Source organism: Anomaloglossus baeobatrachus, chromosome 6, assembly GCF_048569485.1.
Source record: "Anomaloglossus baeobatrachus isolate aAnoBae1 chromosome 6, aAnoBae1.hap1, whole genome shotgun sequence".
Classification (NCBI taxonomy): Eukaryota; Metazoa; Chordata; class Amphibia; order Anura; family Aromobatidae; genus Anomaloglossus; species Anomaloglossus baeobatrachus.
In genome coordinates, this window is record NC_134358.1 from 524,993,735 (window position 1) to 525,010,263 (window position 16,529).

At 41.4% G+C, this 16,529-nt stretch overlaps 1 protein-coding gene across 3 annotated transcripts in view; it reads left to right on the forward strand.

Moving 5' to 3' along the window:
* MPP7 (MAGUK p55 scaffold protein 7) overlaps positions 1-16,529 on the forward strand; it is a 534,209-nt gene that overhangs the window by 255,360 nt on the left and 262,320 nt on the right. For all 3 annotated transcript variants that reach the window (XM_075315522.1, XM_075315524.1, XM_075315523.1), the window contains exon 4: positions 5,561-5,679. In XM_075315522.1, the coding sequence (XP_075171637.1) occupies positions 5,561-5,679 (119 nt within the window). The remainder of the gene's footprint in view (positions 1-5,560; positions 5,680-16,529) is intronic.

Below are 16,529 nucleotides of genomic sequence, written 5' to 3' on the forward strand. Positions count from 1 at the left end.
TCGACTGACAATGGGATGAGTCTGGGTGTCGGGGTCTATTTATGGACCTTGAAATATGGCTGTCCGAACCTAGCCTACGGCCGTTGTTTGGCCGTCTGTACCTGGCCTTTGGAAGTAGTTTTCACCTTTTGATTTGTGTTGCATTCCACTCAAAAACTGTGTGCGGCTTGAGCAGTTTTCCCAACTCATCATAGCCCATTTTGCGGACTTTTTGCCAAGGAACGTTCTGGTCCTTGAAGGGTTTGTCCCCTTCAAGGAATAATATTGTTTTTTTTTCATAACAAAGCCCAGCATGATCTGAAAATAATAGAATAAAAAAATGATGCTCACCTGCGGTGGTTATATGTTGTCCCAGCTGGACCTGGGCAGTGCTGCCATAGAGCATAGGTTGGCAAAAAGATTCACATAATCCTGGTCCATCATCTAAGTTGGTACTCTTTGGTGGTCAGACCGGGCCAGTGTGAACTTCCTTGGCTAATATGTGAATAACGGCATTTTGAGCGCCTCATTTGATTACTATGTCCCATGAAACGTCATAATATCACGTACGATATTAGTGATCACAAGAGACACCCAAAATGTCAGCTCTATTGCAATGATGGATAAGTAAGTCCATACTGCCCTGGTCCTGCTGCCGTGTTCTACTGCTGTGGACCTTTGTCTCCAAATTATTGGTAAGATATTCCTTTTATAGTCCTTATCACATACTTGAGGTGGATACGAGCAGTCAAGTATAGAGATGAGTGAACCTAAGGTTCGGTGTTCGGACTTTTAGACAACACAAAAACAAAACAAACTGAGTTTGGTGCTTTGCGTATGAACTTCACTCACGTGAGCATCGCTGTGCTCGGATATGCTCGGTGCTCAACTCAGTGCGAGCCACTTCCAGTGTTTGAATGGCTCCCACTGGGGGTAACAACAGCGTTATCAGATGTATTGTGCACCAAACAAAAAAAAAATGGAAAACTCCCACCATCCTGCCCCCAAAAGTGATCTGTTTATGGTTGGCTGCATGTCTTCCATTGGGGCTCAGGTCAAGTTTGGCCTCCAAATTGAACTTAACTTAAAGTTTACTAACCCCGCTGAACCGAACTTCCATGGGTCCTTCCATTACTAGTCAAGGAAGTACATAACCAAATAGTGCACCATTATGTTGTGTCCCTTTAAAAAGGAATCTGTCCGTAAGATAAACCCTTCTAAGCCAAATATATGGGCATGTAGGTCATAGAAAGTTGACTAAAGTGATACCTTGATATCTGTGATCCGATATTTTAATTCTGAGATCCACGTTTTTAATAATATGTAAATTAGCTGTTAAGATCTATGGGCCAGACATAGATCTCCGTGAGAATCTACCTCCAGAGTTTTTTTTAAATGACAGGGTGCATTACCATTATGAGACATGTAAGTCAGGAGAGCAGACTATCAGTCATTACATGTCTCACACCGGTAACACTATTATCTGTTATTGAATATAAGCTTTTGAGGTAGATTCTCGAGGAGATCTATGTGCGGCCAATAGATCTTAACAGCTCATTTATAAAACATGAATTTCTTCGATATCACTGTATCATTTTATTAAACTTCCTATGACCTATATGCCCATATAGACGGCTTAGGAGGGTTGATCTTAAAAAAAAAAAAATTGTCTCATACCAAAAATAACACTTCACACATTGGTTGGAGACTTTCTTTGCCCTTCGCTGCCCACATTTTAGATGTTCTCCTTATTAATCGCTGCTTCTGTGAACACGTTTTTCAGGATGTGTTTCTTGGGCGCCCGCACCATCACTCACCACAGCGCTACTTGGCAAATCACTACGAGCATTTATTTCCCCATGAAAAAGTATATTAATGTATTTTGAGTTGAAAAGACTTTTCTATACTTCCAGGGGTTTGTGCGTATCGTATTCTACGTTCGCGAACAAGATTTTTCTTTTTTTCTTTTTGAGAAACCGCTTGAGATACTGATCTTATTTGGACCTCAGCAAAACAAGTGTAATCGGAGCGCGCATGTTTATATATTAGAGAGAAGACATTCGTGCCCCGTGCCAACCGACGGAAAAACAAATCGGAACAGTGCCTTTTTGAGAGCGTAGAGTTACATTTATAATGGCGCATAGAGGGTTCGCGAAGGACTGGGCATTACGTCTCATTAATACAATATTTAGATTAGCCTTCAGAAGTTGGAAGCCCATCTTACAGCTTATCATGTTACTGGGCCTTTTTGGTTAAACATCTTGTAAAGCTGTCCTTTTGATGAACAGCAACAGTTATTCAGACTAAAAATAATAGCAGACCCGTGTTGTGGGGATCCCGAGAGGATAGTCGTATTTTCGTAGACAGCAGACAGAAAAAAAGGGGGGAAAAAAAGAGAGGCATTTTGTCCTTTTTACCCCTAGTAATCCCCCTGGAAAATTAAACATGTGCTATGAATTGATATCGGCTCATGCCAGGTTAGCTCCCCGTAGAGGGCTCACGCAGTCAGTGCGGCTACATTCTTGGACTCCAGTCTGATAGTTTGTGTGTATGATGGATAGCAGCTTACGCCGGCTGCTACTGTAGAACACTGAGCTACTGTTTGCCTCGCAAGCTTACTCAACGCTGACTCTAATAACTAGTACTCGCTCCGGGTCAAGCATCACCCTCATTAAGAAGAAGAAGAAGAAAAAATGAAAAATTAAAATAAAAATAGAATACAGTTAGAACAGACTTTTACTTATTTCTAGACTACTTCTCAAGTTGGTTAGTTTGTCCTTCCAAGATTTGCTTGTCTATCAATTTCTTTACATATAGTATTGCAAAAATACAAAAAAAAAAGGAATGAAAAGTAAATAACAGCCTTAACAAAAAAAAAATAATAAAAAGTCAGATTACAGGTGCAAAATACTAATGAAACAAGCACTTACAACGAGTGATGTGCGGTCTCGGACTGTAAAAACCCAGATCCGCGCTGGTTCAAAAGAACCCGAGCACCAGCCCTGGGCCCAAATTTCTTAGGGAACTCTGGTTATCAATCTGGATCTGGCCACCCAGGTAATTAAAAAAAAAATAAATAATAATAATAATAATAATAATAATAAAGCAAGCATGCTATATTTACCGGTCTCCTCGCAGCTGTGACTCTACTTCCTGGACTGCTCATTAAATTCATGCATATGCACTGCGTTCCCTGCCCACCAGCAGTCCCGGCGTCTCTGATTGGTTACAGTCAGACAGCGGCACCTGCCTGTGTGACAGCGTGTCTGACTGGACCCAATCACAGATGCGGTTTGCGTGTCTAGATTGGCGTAAAAATAAATAAAAAAAATTGGCATATGGTCACCCCATATAATGATACCCAGCACAGATAAAGTATATGGCTACAGGCAGCAGCCCCGAGGCATGCGCTTATCTTGGCTGTGTATCAAAATAAGAGGAACCACATACTGTTTTATTATTATTATTATTATTATTATTATTATTATTAATAATTAAAAAAAAAAAAACTGTGTGCAGTCCTCCCCCAATTTTGATACTTAGCCATGATAATCCATCCATCAGATGCGACAATCCCGGAACTTGACCCAACTCTTCCCGATTGTCCTGGTGCAGTGGCATTCAGAGTAATAAGGGGTTAATGACCACTCACAGCTGCCATTAAGCCCTAGATTAGTGATGGGGAGGTGTCTGAGACTCCTCCATTACTAATCTGTAAGTGAAAAGAAATAAATACAGAAACAAATTCTTTATTTGTAATAAAATAAAAGCCACCCTCTTTCACCAATTTATTAACCCTTTCTGGCAGGAGGTGCAAATATGTTGCTGAAACCCTTTAAGATATTATGGCTGCCATTGGTTGTAACATGTCATGTACTGAACAAAATTTTGAGCATATGTTTTAAGAACCTTGAATGGCTATATTTTTCTGTTATTGCTCTTGGAAATGTGTGAATATTTTGGCATAGTCTGATTGTGGGATAGTGAGGGACAGGGGCTCCAATGCTATCTTTAACCTCAGGGTTACTCCTGATGGTAGAGATGCCGGAGGCCTGGTTATGCTCTTAATCAGAACTAATCTGATTCCCCCTCCCACCAGGAAAGGAAGGGTCAGAAGTGAGATGGAAATACAGATAAAGACCCACAGGGGAAAACCAAAACTATCGCACACTGCAAACACACAGGAACAAAAATGATACTTCGGAGAAAAGCAAGACCGCAAGGCAGCAACAAAAAGACAACAAGGGTTAACTCCACATCCGCAGTCAGCAACTAGTACCACAATCACCAGATAGTCTGGATCACAACACCTCCCCAGACCAGCTAAGATAAACTATAGCTGGCATAGAAGGAAGGATCTAGCCAGCATATATAGGAGGGGAGCAGATTTAATTGGCTTTCTTGCAACATGTGATCAAAGGAGACTAACAAGCAGACTAGTATTATTATTGTGATTATTATTTATTATTATTATAGCGCCATTTATTCCATGACGCTTTACAAGTGAAAGAGGGTATACGTACAACAATCATCAACAGTACAAAACAGACTGGTATAAGAGGAGAGAGGACCCTGCCCACGCGGGCTCACAGTCTACAGGGAATGGGTGGTGGTAAAATAGGTGAGGACAGAGCTGGTTGCGCAGTGGTGTGCTGGACTGAGGGCTATTGTAGGTTGTAGGCTTGTTGGAAGAGGTGGGAATTGAGGTTCCTCTTGAAGGTAGACTAGTAGAGATTTAACTCTTGCTAGCCTGCCTTTGAATTAGCACTCTGCAGGTCGATGCTCGAGTCTGCCTGCGTTGCTCTCAGACACCAGGATTAACTAGTTGTTCTCAAAATCCATGCATTTACTAAAACAAATTTTGTCAGAAGAAATGACTGATTTCATAGATCAACTTAAAGGGGAATAGACCGGGATATCTGCGAGGTCAACAGATTTGTGTATTTAAACTACTCACCTAGAACAAGTGACATAAATCGCCAAAGTCCGATAATGCAGGTCAAGTAGACTTGCCGCCCCGGCCTTTCTATATATGATGTGTAAATGTGTGGAATTTATATGTAGTATACATCATTGCTCCAAACGATGGAAACTATGAAGACATAAGGTATGAAAATGTAGAATATCGACATTAATTTTTATGGGACATATGGAAATACAACTGTTAATTGAGCAGTAAATTAAGAAAAATAAGAATTTCAAAGTAACCGGAGTTGGGATTCTGCGGACCACCCCATTTAGTTTTTGGAAGCCGAGCGGATGAGTCATTTCATTCACTACCATCACTTAGGATGGAAAAACAATTAAGTCTCGGAGTACGTGTTGGTTGTCGCTAACTTAATGGAATAAATATCTGTATGTCTTGTGACACAGGCTGATGGCTGAATGACGTCTCCAGCCATTTTATCGCATCATTAGCCCCTTTTTGCCGTATTGATCTTCTGAAGGCCCTTCTGATGACTTGGCCGGTGCCGGAGTGGAAACTCCGGGCTCTTATTGACATGCTCCAGGCGAGCCATCACACAGAACTGTTAGCTAAAATTAATGAGATTACATTTTCTGTTTTATTTTCATTTTATAGGTCTGTATGAGCTCTTGGCTACGCTGCCGGCCCAGCTGCAGCCGCATGTGGACAGCCAGGAAGACCTGACCTTCCTTTGGGATATGTTTGGTGAAAAAAGTCTCCATTCACTGGTGAAGGTAAGCCATATTGAAATGCCATTCATGACTCAAAGACAACATTATTAGGGATTATGTCTGAGCGGCCTCACAACTTTTAAAACTCACGGATGGTGTAAAGTAGATATGACGATTATGAGCGCAGTCTGGGCTGGTGGAACAGGAAACTGCCGGGGAAGAAAGTTTTCATAGTGTTGACTATAGGCACTTTTAACACAGTCGACAGGAAAACCTCTTCCTGAATATTTTACAGTGGAAGTCATTTTTTTTTCTATTTTTAAGATTGCGGTGACATGGTAAAAATTAATATTTTACTATCCGATTGCCTCGGGGTTGCACTTACTGCTTTGGAATTTTTGTTTTCAAAAAACTGCAAAATTCACAACCCCCTCCCCCAAACAAAATTACACAAAAAATGCTAGACAGGCTCTCCTAACGCTGTCGGGACAAAGGTAGGTTCAAGTAACCGTTTCAAGACCAATGCTCTCAGCGTTATTTCACCTTTTGGAATGACTATTGTGAAGGTGAATACCGTATTTATTTTTGCTTTATACTTTAGCTAAATAGTTCCCCCCCCCCCCTTATTTTGAGACACAGGTGTAGCTTCAATATAGCTGCATCAGAAAACTGGTATTTTTGTTTACCAAAACTGTGGGAAAATTGCAAATTGTCTCTATTGTAATTATTTTTGTGGATGTAGGGTAGTATATTTTCTTTTTGTTTATTCGCAACTTTTCTAAGCTTTTCTATTATTGTATTTCTATTAAATTAACTTTATTCCTGCACATACGATACAAAAAAGCAAAATATATATATATATATATTTATATTTATTTTATATGTGTGTATATATATATATATATATATATATATATATATATACTGTGTGTGTGTGTGTGTGTGTGTGTGTATATATATGTATATGCAATATAAAATGTGTGTGTGTATATCTATATATATGTGTGTGTGTATTTATGTATGTTTTGATTAAGTAAGATTAAGTGAGTATATAACACTCACACACACACACACACACACACACACACACACACACACACACACACACACACACACACAGTGGAACCTCGGTTTGCAAGTATTTCGCTATGCGAGCAAAGCTTGCTGTAAATTTGTAACTCAGTTTACGAGAAAGCTTTGCTGTACGAGCAAATACTCTCCGCACACACTTCCGGTTCCATACTCTCACCACGCTCTGACCCGCTCTTGCAGTCCGCACAAACAAACACACAGACGCAAACACGCACACACATATTATGCTCACCTTACCTTCCGTTCCCTCGCCGGCCTCATGGTTCTTGTAGTTCGCCACTAGTGCGCTGACCAATCAGAGGTAAGCGTCTCCTGCCTTTGACGTCAGTGCTCTGGCAGCAGAAGCACCAGATATACATCCTGTACTGGCGAACTACAAGAACCATGAGGTTGGCGAAGGAATGGAAGGTAAGGTGAGCATAATGTGTGTTTGTGCGTGTGTCGTGAAACGAATTGTCTGAGCTTGCCTTAATTCCTATGGGAAATCTTGCTTTGCTAGACGAGTAACTCTGTTTACAAACACACCCCCAGAACGGATTGTTCTCGTAAACCAACTGTACTTGTGTGTATGTGTATATATATGTATGTATGTATGTGTGTGTGTGTATGTGTATATATATATATATATATGTGTATATAAATAATACAGTTCCTTGATAAAGTATTAGCACCCTGTGAACTATTCCACTTTTTTTTTTTTCACGGTGAACCCGAAAAGCTTAAAGGGAACCTGTCTGGTCCCATATGCCTTGTAACCTACAAGCATGGTGGTGTGTGGCCTAAAAACCCCTTCTTACCTATCCCTGTGTTGTAATATTGTGTAAAATGAATTTATAAAAAACGTTTTGTAACTTTCGTGTTCCCTATGTAAATGAGCAGAGGGAGTAGCCCTCGGGCGTTGCTTCGCCCCGTCTACTTTGCCCTCTTTCCGTGGTATCATGCCTCTGTGGGCAGCCTTTTTAAGTGGGTGTTTGCTTGCCGGCTTTAACGCAGGAGCCTTCAGATCATGCGCAGTGCGCTTGTGAAGCTGACCAGCGTACACCCGGCTAAGAAGGCTGCGCGAATGAAAAGCACGTACGCGTGGGATCTCCAGAAGCTGACTGTGACATCTGTTATGTAAATCCATGATAACACAGGGGCGTGATACCACGGAAAGAAGGCAAACTAGAGGGGGCGAATCGACGCCCAAGTGACTAGTCCCCCAGCTCATTTACATAGGGAACATGTAAGTTATGAAACTTTTTTTTTATAAATTCATTTTACACAATATTACAACACAGAGATGGGTAGGAAGGAGTTTTTAGGCCACACATCACTTTGCATGTAGGTTACAAGGCATATGGCCTGACAGGTTCCCTTTAAGTGTATTTTATTGGAATTTTATGTGATCTATCTTTCAATACTAAGTAGCAAATCTTTGTGAAGTGTAAAGGAAATGATACATTGTTTTCTAAATATTTTAAAAATGATCACGTTGCTCACTTCAGTTGCTGCTTGGAGCTCACAGCGGGCAGTCATGTTCTATGTTTCTTGCTGTGAGCTTCAGATGAGGTGTTTTTGCCGGGGGTGCATTTTTTGGGGCCAAAACCCCACATCTTTGTGTCACCACAAAGATGCAACATGCGTGCATAGCCTTAGCCGTGCAATTCGTATTCAGTCCCCTGAAGTCTGATACCTTTAAATAAAACTGAGTGACCAATTGCCTCCAGAAGTCTCCTAATCAGTAAATGGAGTCCAGCTGTGTGTAATGTATTATCAGTATAACTACAGCTCTTCTGTGAAAGCCTCAGAGATTTGTTTGAGAATATTAGGGATCAAACAGCATCATGAAAACTAGGGAACCCACCAGACAGCTCAGGGATAAAGTTGTGGAGAAGTGTAAAGCCGGGTTAGGTTATAAATAAAATAGCCCGAGCACTGTTCAATCCATCATCAAAAAATGATAGGAGTATAGCACAACTGCAAACCTACCAAGGCGTGGCCGTCCATCCAAACTGTCATCCCAAGCAAGGAGAGCCCTATTTAGAGAAGCAGCCAAGACACCCATGGTCACTGTGGAGGAGCTGCAGAGATCCACATCTCAGGTGGGAGAATCTGTCCTTCAGATAACTATTAGTTGTTTACTCCACAAATCTGGCCTTTATTGAAAAGGGGCAAGTAGTAAGCCATTTTTAAAGCAATTCAGAAAAAGACCCATTTGTAGCTTGCAAAAGGCCATGTAGGGAAACAGCATGTGGAAGAAGATGCTCTGGTCAGTTGAGACCAAAGTAGAACCTTTTGGGCTGAATGCAAAACACTGTTTGTGTCCGAAAACTAACACTGCACATCACACTGAAAACAACATTCCCACCGTCAAACATAGTGGTGGCAGCATCATGCTGTGAAGAGACTTTTCTTCAGCAGGGACAGGGAAGGTTTTCAGAGTACCTTGGTCTTGTCAGACTATAACCCCTTTTTCCCAGATGATTTTGGCAGACCAAATGCAGGTTTTTGGAAAACAAAGGTTGGCTAGACATATGAAGAATACAGGAGATTGTTTTCACATGCAGTCCTTTCCAGAAATTTTTAAAGTTCCTTTATTGTTGCCTTAGATCTCTTGGTGGCATCACAGATCAATATTCTTCTGGTCTTTCCTCCATATTTGAAAGACATTAAATTCTAGGTGATATCAAATAAAGGAGCAGCAAAGTGGTTAATTCTGTGCTGCGCAGTACGGATGAAGGAATACAGCACCAGGCTATGAAGAATTCCAAGTGGTTTACTGATCTACGCGTTTCGAAGTCTAGACTTCTTCCTGAGGATCCAGCCAGAAATTAACTACTTCACTGCTCCTTTCTCCGATGTTGTCTGGCTCATAGAGGACGTGGACCTGTAGCAGCTTATGTTATGACCTTTCGTAGTTACTTAGTCTTCATACACAGGGGAGCCTTTGCGCCATTCTTTCACTCTTTTATCCTAGATCAGACCCTATTGCGCTGTTTACTTTTAGCTAATTGTCAATTCTAGGTAATGTCACTACTGTTCCAAATTTTAGCCACTTCTTGTTGATGTTTCCAATTCTTTGGAATTTTTTTCTACTCTTGTGATGAGTGATAACGTTCAACAATAAGATCCCTTTGTTGTGTTGTAAGCTGTTTATGGACCATGGCTTTTGCTGTAAAATGCAACTAATTAAAGGAAACCTGTCATATGGAAAAATGTTATTAACCAGCAGATATGGGGTTAGTCTGCAGGTTAATAGCATTCTGAACTTGCTCGGCACCTGCACATTAAACCCCGCTGCTGGGAGGAAATTAACTTTAAGCCTCCCAGCAGCGTTCTGCTTTCAGTCATGGGAGTGGCGCCATCGTGGGTTCAGTCACCGCTCTGTGTATGGAGAGTGGCGGCTGTAGCCATGCCCCCTACACTGACAGGCGCTTACAGCATTAGACCCAGCTATCGGTCAGTGATGGGGGGCGGTTACAGCTGATGCTCTCCATACACAGAGCCATGACTGAACCCTAGGTGGCACCGCCCTTGTGACTGAAACTGGAACACTGGGAGAATTACCGTTCATTTCCTTCCGGCAGCGGGGTTTAATGTGCAGGCACCGGGCAGGTTCAGAATGCTATTAACCTGCTGATTAACCCCATATCTGCAGGTTAGTAGCATTTTTCCACTTGTCAGGCTCCCTTTAAATGTCAACTAGAATAGGTAATCTTCATATGGGACTATTCACAATTACTCTAAATGACGGCAGCTGTGCACTGACTACTATGTAACGCGAGTGTAAAAGTGATTGCCTAATTCTGAACACAACTCCAATTATAAGAGGGTGTTCACACTTATGCAACCACATTATTTTAATTTTATTTTTATTACCCCCCCCAGCCCCTCCAAAATGATTTCAGTCTGTTTCTCAATGCCTAAGCGCAGATTATGGGTGGAAAAAGTTTAGGTTATGCTCCTATGATCACCATGATTTTTATTTTGGTTGGTGCCAATGTAGCGTAATTTTTTTTACAGACCTTTTGGACAAGCTGACAATTTAGACCCTATGAAAGCCATGGGTCTTATCAGGACTGTGGAGTCAGTAAGTCAAGCCTCCGACTCCTCAATTTCCCTGACTCAGACTCCCACTCCCTCATGAAGTTGAAACCAGAAGTTTCCCTCCGCTCTCTATAAAGAGACATCTGCATGTTTTTCCCTCCGCTCTCTATAAAGACACATCTGCATGTTTTTCCCTCCGCTGTCTATAAAGACACATCTGCAGGTTTTCCCCTCCGCTGTCTATAAAGACACATCTGCAGGTTTTTGCCTCCGCTGTTTATAAAGACACATCTGCAGGTTTTTCCATCCGCTGTCTATAAAGACACATCTGCAGGTTTTCCCCTCTGCTCTCTATAAAGACACATCTGCAGGTTTTTCCCTCCGCTGTCTATAAAGACACATCTGCAGGTTTTCCCCTCAGCTTTCTATAAAGACACATCTGCAGGTTTTTCCCTCCGCTGTCTATAAAGACACATCTGCAGGTTTTTCCCTCCGCTGTCTATAAAGACACATCTGCAGGTTTTTCCCTCCGCTCGCTATAAAGACACATCTGCAGGTTTTTCCCTTCGCTCTCTATAAAGACACATCGGCAGGTTTTTCTCACTATTGACATGAAATCAGAATAAACCTTTCCTGTTTTAGGTCACTTAGGAACCAAAATTATTTATATTTGCCAAATGCCAGAATGAGAGAGAGAATGTTTTTTTTTAATGCATTTTTATTATTTTCTGCAAAGTCAAAAGTTTTCCATCCATTTTATTAGTATTTCGTACCATTGCCCTTACACTGTATGGCTTGGGTGAAACGTTTTGGAACTCCTTCCACAAGCTTCTCCCAATACTGGGAAGGAATTTGGGCCCATTCCTCCTGACAGAACTGGTGTAACTGAGCCATGTTTGTAGGTCGCCTTGCTTGCACCGGCCTTTTTAGCTTTGCCCATAAATTTTCTATAGTATTGAGATAATATATAATATTTATTCATGTATATAGCGCTATTAAGTCAATAGTGCTTTACATACACCAGCAATCAGGGTTTTGTGATGGCCACTCCAAAACATTGACTTTGTTATCCTTAAGCCACTTTGTAACCAGTTTGGCAGTAGCTTTGGGTCATTGTCCATTTGAAAGACCCATTTCCGCCCAAGCTTTAAGTTCCTGGCTGATGTCTTGAGATGTTGAGTCAGTATTGCCACATAATCTTTTTTCCTAATGATGCCATCTATTTTGTAAAGTGGACTAGTCCCTCCTGCAGAAAACAACCCCACAATATAATGATGGTCATTATGGCCAAATAGTTAAATTTTAGTTTCGTCAGACCACAGGACATGTCTCCAAAATGTAAGGTCTTTGTTCCTGTGTGCATTTGCAAACATTAATCTGGCTTTTTTTATGTTTCTTTTGGAGTAATGGCTTCTTCCTGGCAGAGTGGCATTTAACCCATGTTGATAAAGTACTCATTTCACTGTGGATAATGACACAATCTTACCAGCATCCGCCAGCATCTTCACAAATTCTTTTGCTTTTGTTCTTTGGTTGATATGCACGTCTGACCAAAAATATTCATCACATACTGGATTGAACCGCTGTTCCCAATTTAGTAAAGTAAGAAATGGCATACATAAATTCTGCATAACGATGATAAATAGTAAGCACAATGTAGTATAGTATGCAGAATAAGGACCACAATATAAGACCAAATCGCTAATGCAATAGAACGAAGACAAAGAACAGGAGGCGATCAAATAGGTCTATTTATAAAGCAGAGATACCTTTTATGCACGCAGCAGCCTGGACCCCAGCTCACACGCCAAACAGGTATGACCGTGTAGCTTTACCTCCATCTGTACCTCTGCACGGCTCCTATAGTCCTGTAGGAACACGCTCTGCTCCATGATTACAGGCACCTGCACTCCTGGCACTGGTCCCTCTACCTGCCATTAAAAGGTATCTCTGCTTTATAGATTCATACTCTACTTTGTCTGGGACTTTACATATGAATAACTTACTCTGCTTTTCTCAACATACACAACCCCTTTTCTTGGGGATTACTACATACCCTGTTGGGAACACTACACCTCATTATTTGATGCCATGCTGCGACACAGTATATGAATGGTAACAGACTCTTTAGTTTAAATACATTTCAATTCATTTTTCATTGGTATGATGCTATTTTTCCTATCTATTATTTCATATAAGGTCCCCTGCCTCTCGCAGCTTATGGTCCACATACCTTCCATATGAAGGCAAGCATATACGTGACTTATGACTCTACAGTTCTACTTAAACATTGAATGGTGGATGTTTTGTTGCAGCGAGTCCACAGACTGTCATGGGTTCTATGACTCTAGCCGAAAAAAACCCATGTGGTATTCTAAGTATATACATCTCTTGAATCCGCTTATGTGCATGTGAGGAGTATTGGAGTTACAACTCTTGTATTTTATGGATACTGAGCACTGTTCATTGCAACGATCATTATCTTAGTACTATATGGAAGTTCTATTTTCTTGCTGAGCATGTATTTATTTGCTCACTAGTGTATGAATAGTGCCCGTATCCCACATATCCTATCCTCCGTGCACTTTATTAGTGGGTGAAGGATATTCTGTGTGATCGTGTCATCATCCCATGGACTGCTCCATGTTCTGCACCTGGAATCATTTATGTGATCTTTTCATTATACGGTCATTATTTGTTCCCATGTGCATAGAAGGACAATTGAGATTTATATTGTACTTAATGGACATTGATGCCCTTTTTTTGATACAGTGATTTATGGATAGTGATTTTACACTTGATCTTCTGGGCACGTGTTCCATGTTTTGAGCCTGGAATAGTTCATGTGGCTTCCACTGTATTTATAACATTGTACTCTCTGTGTGTGCATGTATGGATAAGTGAGTCTAGTAAATCAGTAAGGGATATCTGAGGAATAAACACTTCATACCCTATGCAGATTGTATTTTTGAGGGTACATATGTGTTCACAATCTTGACTCTATATAATGCCTTGCACAATTGGTGCATGTTAACTGTAGTGATGTATACCGGGTTTGACTCCCTTCACCTGTCCGCACTTTTACTAATAAAAAATAAATAGACCTATTTGATCGCCTCCTGTTCTTTGTCTTTGTTCCCAATTTAGTATATATTTTAGGAGTCGGTCCATTATATACCGACTCCACTGCACCAACTCCACAGCCCCACAGTGATATCTTTCATTGTCCATACATTACCTTTTTCAAGCCAACGTTGAAGGCCTCTAACAGACTTTGGCTCTTGTCCTTTTGAGCTCAAACTGTTCACGTCAAGCATTCAGATGAATGAATTGTGGATGACTGTGTGCAGAGCCAGCAGAAAGTTTCTGATGAAAAATCAGCTGTATTCCGCGGGAGCGAGGATCTGCGTCGACTTCAGTGAAAAGAAGAGCGAGGAGCTGCGTCGACTTCAGTGAAAAGAAGAGCGAGGAGCTGGGGCGACTTCAGTGAAAAGAAGAGCGAGGATCTGCGGCGACTTCAGTGAAAAGAAGAGCAAGGAGCTGCGGCGACCAGTGAAAAGAAGAGCGAGGATCTGCGGCGACTTCAGTGAAAAGAAGAGCGAGGAGCTGCTGCGACTTCAGTGAAAAGAAGAGCGAGGAGCTGCGGCGACTTCAGTGAAAAGAAGAGCGAGGAGCTGCGGTGACTTCAGTGAAAAGAAGAGCGAGGATCTGCGGCGACTTCAGTGAAAAGAAGAGCGAGGAGCTGCGGCGACTTCAGTGAAAAGAAGAGCGAGGAGCTGCGGCGACTTCAGTGAAAAGAAGAGCGAGGCGCTGCGGCGACTTCAGTGAAAAGAAGAGCGAGGCGCTGCGGCGACTTCAGTGAAAAGAAGAGCGAGGCGCTGCGGCGACTTCAGTGAAAAGAAGAGCGAGGATCTGCGGCGACTTCAGTGAAAAGAAGAGTAATCTTTACAGGCCGACCTGGTTATGTTTTTCTTTTAATATCTTCCTTACATTTTTTCTATTTCCCATACTTTGATCTGTAGTACTCTTGCATGGGGCTATGCTTCTTTCTCAAAACTGTCAAGAGATCCCTTTGTATCAGCAGGCGAGGGGTTAAGACTATACCGCCGACTGTAAATGCTTATTCAACATATACAAATGTTTGCTTGGCCTTGTTTGGACGGATATCTCTGGCGGTTTGCACAGAACATTTTTTTTTTTTGCATGGTTAGTATTAAGGACTTGGAGTTAAGCTTAAATCAATAGATGTTCTCAGAATGTTTTTTTTTTTGTAAGGAATATACATGTATTTTTCTTGAGTCCCCGCATGGCACCGCTTCAGGAGCCACATTCATTTCAAACGATTTCCTTTGTGAAAGTCAACTGAAATTCTAGTAAATTGTTTCTCGCGGCGGCTTTATTCCATAAGAATTGTGTTTTAGCAAAAAATGTACATTGTAAGGAAATTTGACAAAGGCATCTTCTCAAATATAAGGATAGATACATGAGTTAACATCTCCCAATCACAAAGAGCTCAATAATTAAGAGATCATTTCCTCTGGATAAGTGTCGTGAACGAGCGTTCCTCAGTTTCCCGGTAATCGCTGGCACTCACTTTCACTTGATGAACTAGCAAAATGCTCATTAGTCAGGGAAAATTAGTTTTTGGTTTGCGAAATAAAAATCTTTGTTCTCGGCAGCACATAGTGCTTCGTAAATAGGACATGTGCTTGTTGAGAACAATGGAAACCTATGTACAAGGAACGATTTATTACTGAATATATTAAATGCAGATTGAAAGGGTAGTCTGGTGAGATAAAAAAAAAATAAAATTTTCACGTTTTGGGTGAAATTTAGAGTTGAGCGAGTGCCTAACTATTCGTACTAGCTATACTCATAACGAGTACTGTCTAATACTCGCGTATTCGTTCCGAATCGCGTGTGTAATGCAAGTCAATGGAGAAAAACTTGCAAAGTAACGAGTAACCCGAATGCTGCACTATTCATTCGAGTAGTGAATAGTGCGGAATTCAGATTACTCATTGCATTGTGAGTTTTTCCCCATTGACTTGCATTGCACACACTATTCGGAATGAATACGTGAGTATTGGACAGTGCTCGTTATGAGTATCGCGAATCCGAGTATTTCGAAACGCGCTCATCATTAGTGCCAACACTTTTGGCCATGTCTTTGTGTCATTTGTCTACAGTAAATGTTGGAAGGCTATATGCACATGCTGCGTTTTTTTGACGTTGCGTTTTTGTGCGGTTTTAGCCTCAAAAACACACCTGCGGCATCAATGCACCAGAAAATGCATGCGTTGTTACCGCGTTCCAGTGCGTTTTTGGCTTTGTTTATCTGCGTTTTTCAAATGCATTGCTTGGGTCAAAAAACGCGGAAAATAATTGATATGTTGGGGTTTTTTTGTCAGCTCAAAAACGCAGCTAAAAAAAAAAAGCACTGTGCGGACAGCAAAAATAAAAACTCAGACTTTGCTGGGGAAGGAAAGTCATGCGTTTTTCTGACCAAAAACGCACCCGAAAAACGCACCGTGCGCACATAGCCTAAGGGTGTCGCTCTCTAGTAGACCTTATTGAACATACAAGGATCCTCTTCTGGTGTCCAAAATAGTTTGTGGTTTATTAGCTCCTTTATGACCCAGGACATACCTAAACAACCTAAGTAGTATCTGGCTATTTAAAGCGGGCCTGTGTGGCGAGCCCGCATTATTCTCCGCACATTTCAGCTGATCTGATCAGCAGACAAGTGGAGCTAACGGGCGCTGGTGAATCGGAGATCCACCCGTGTCTCT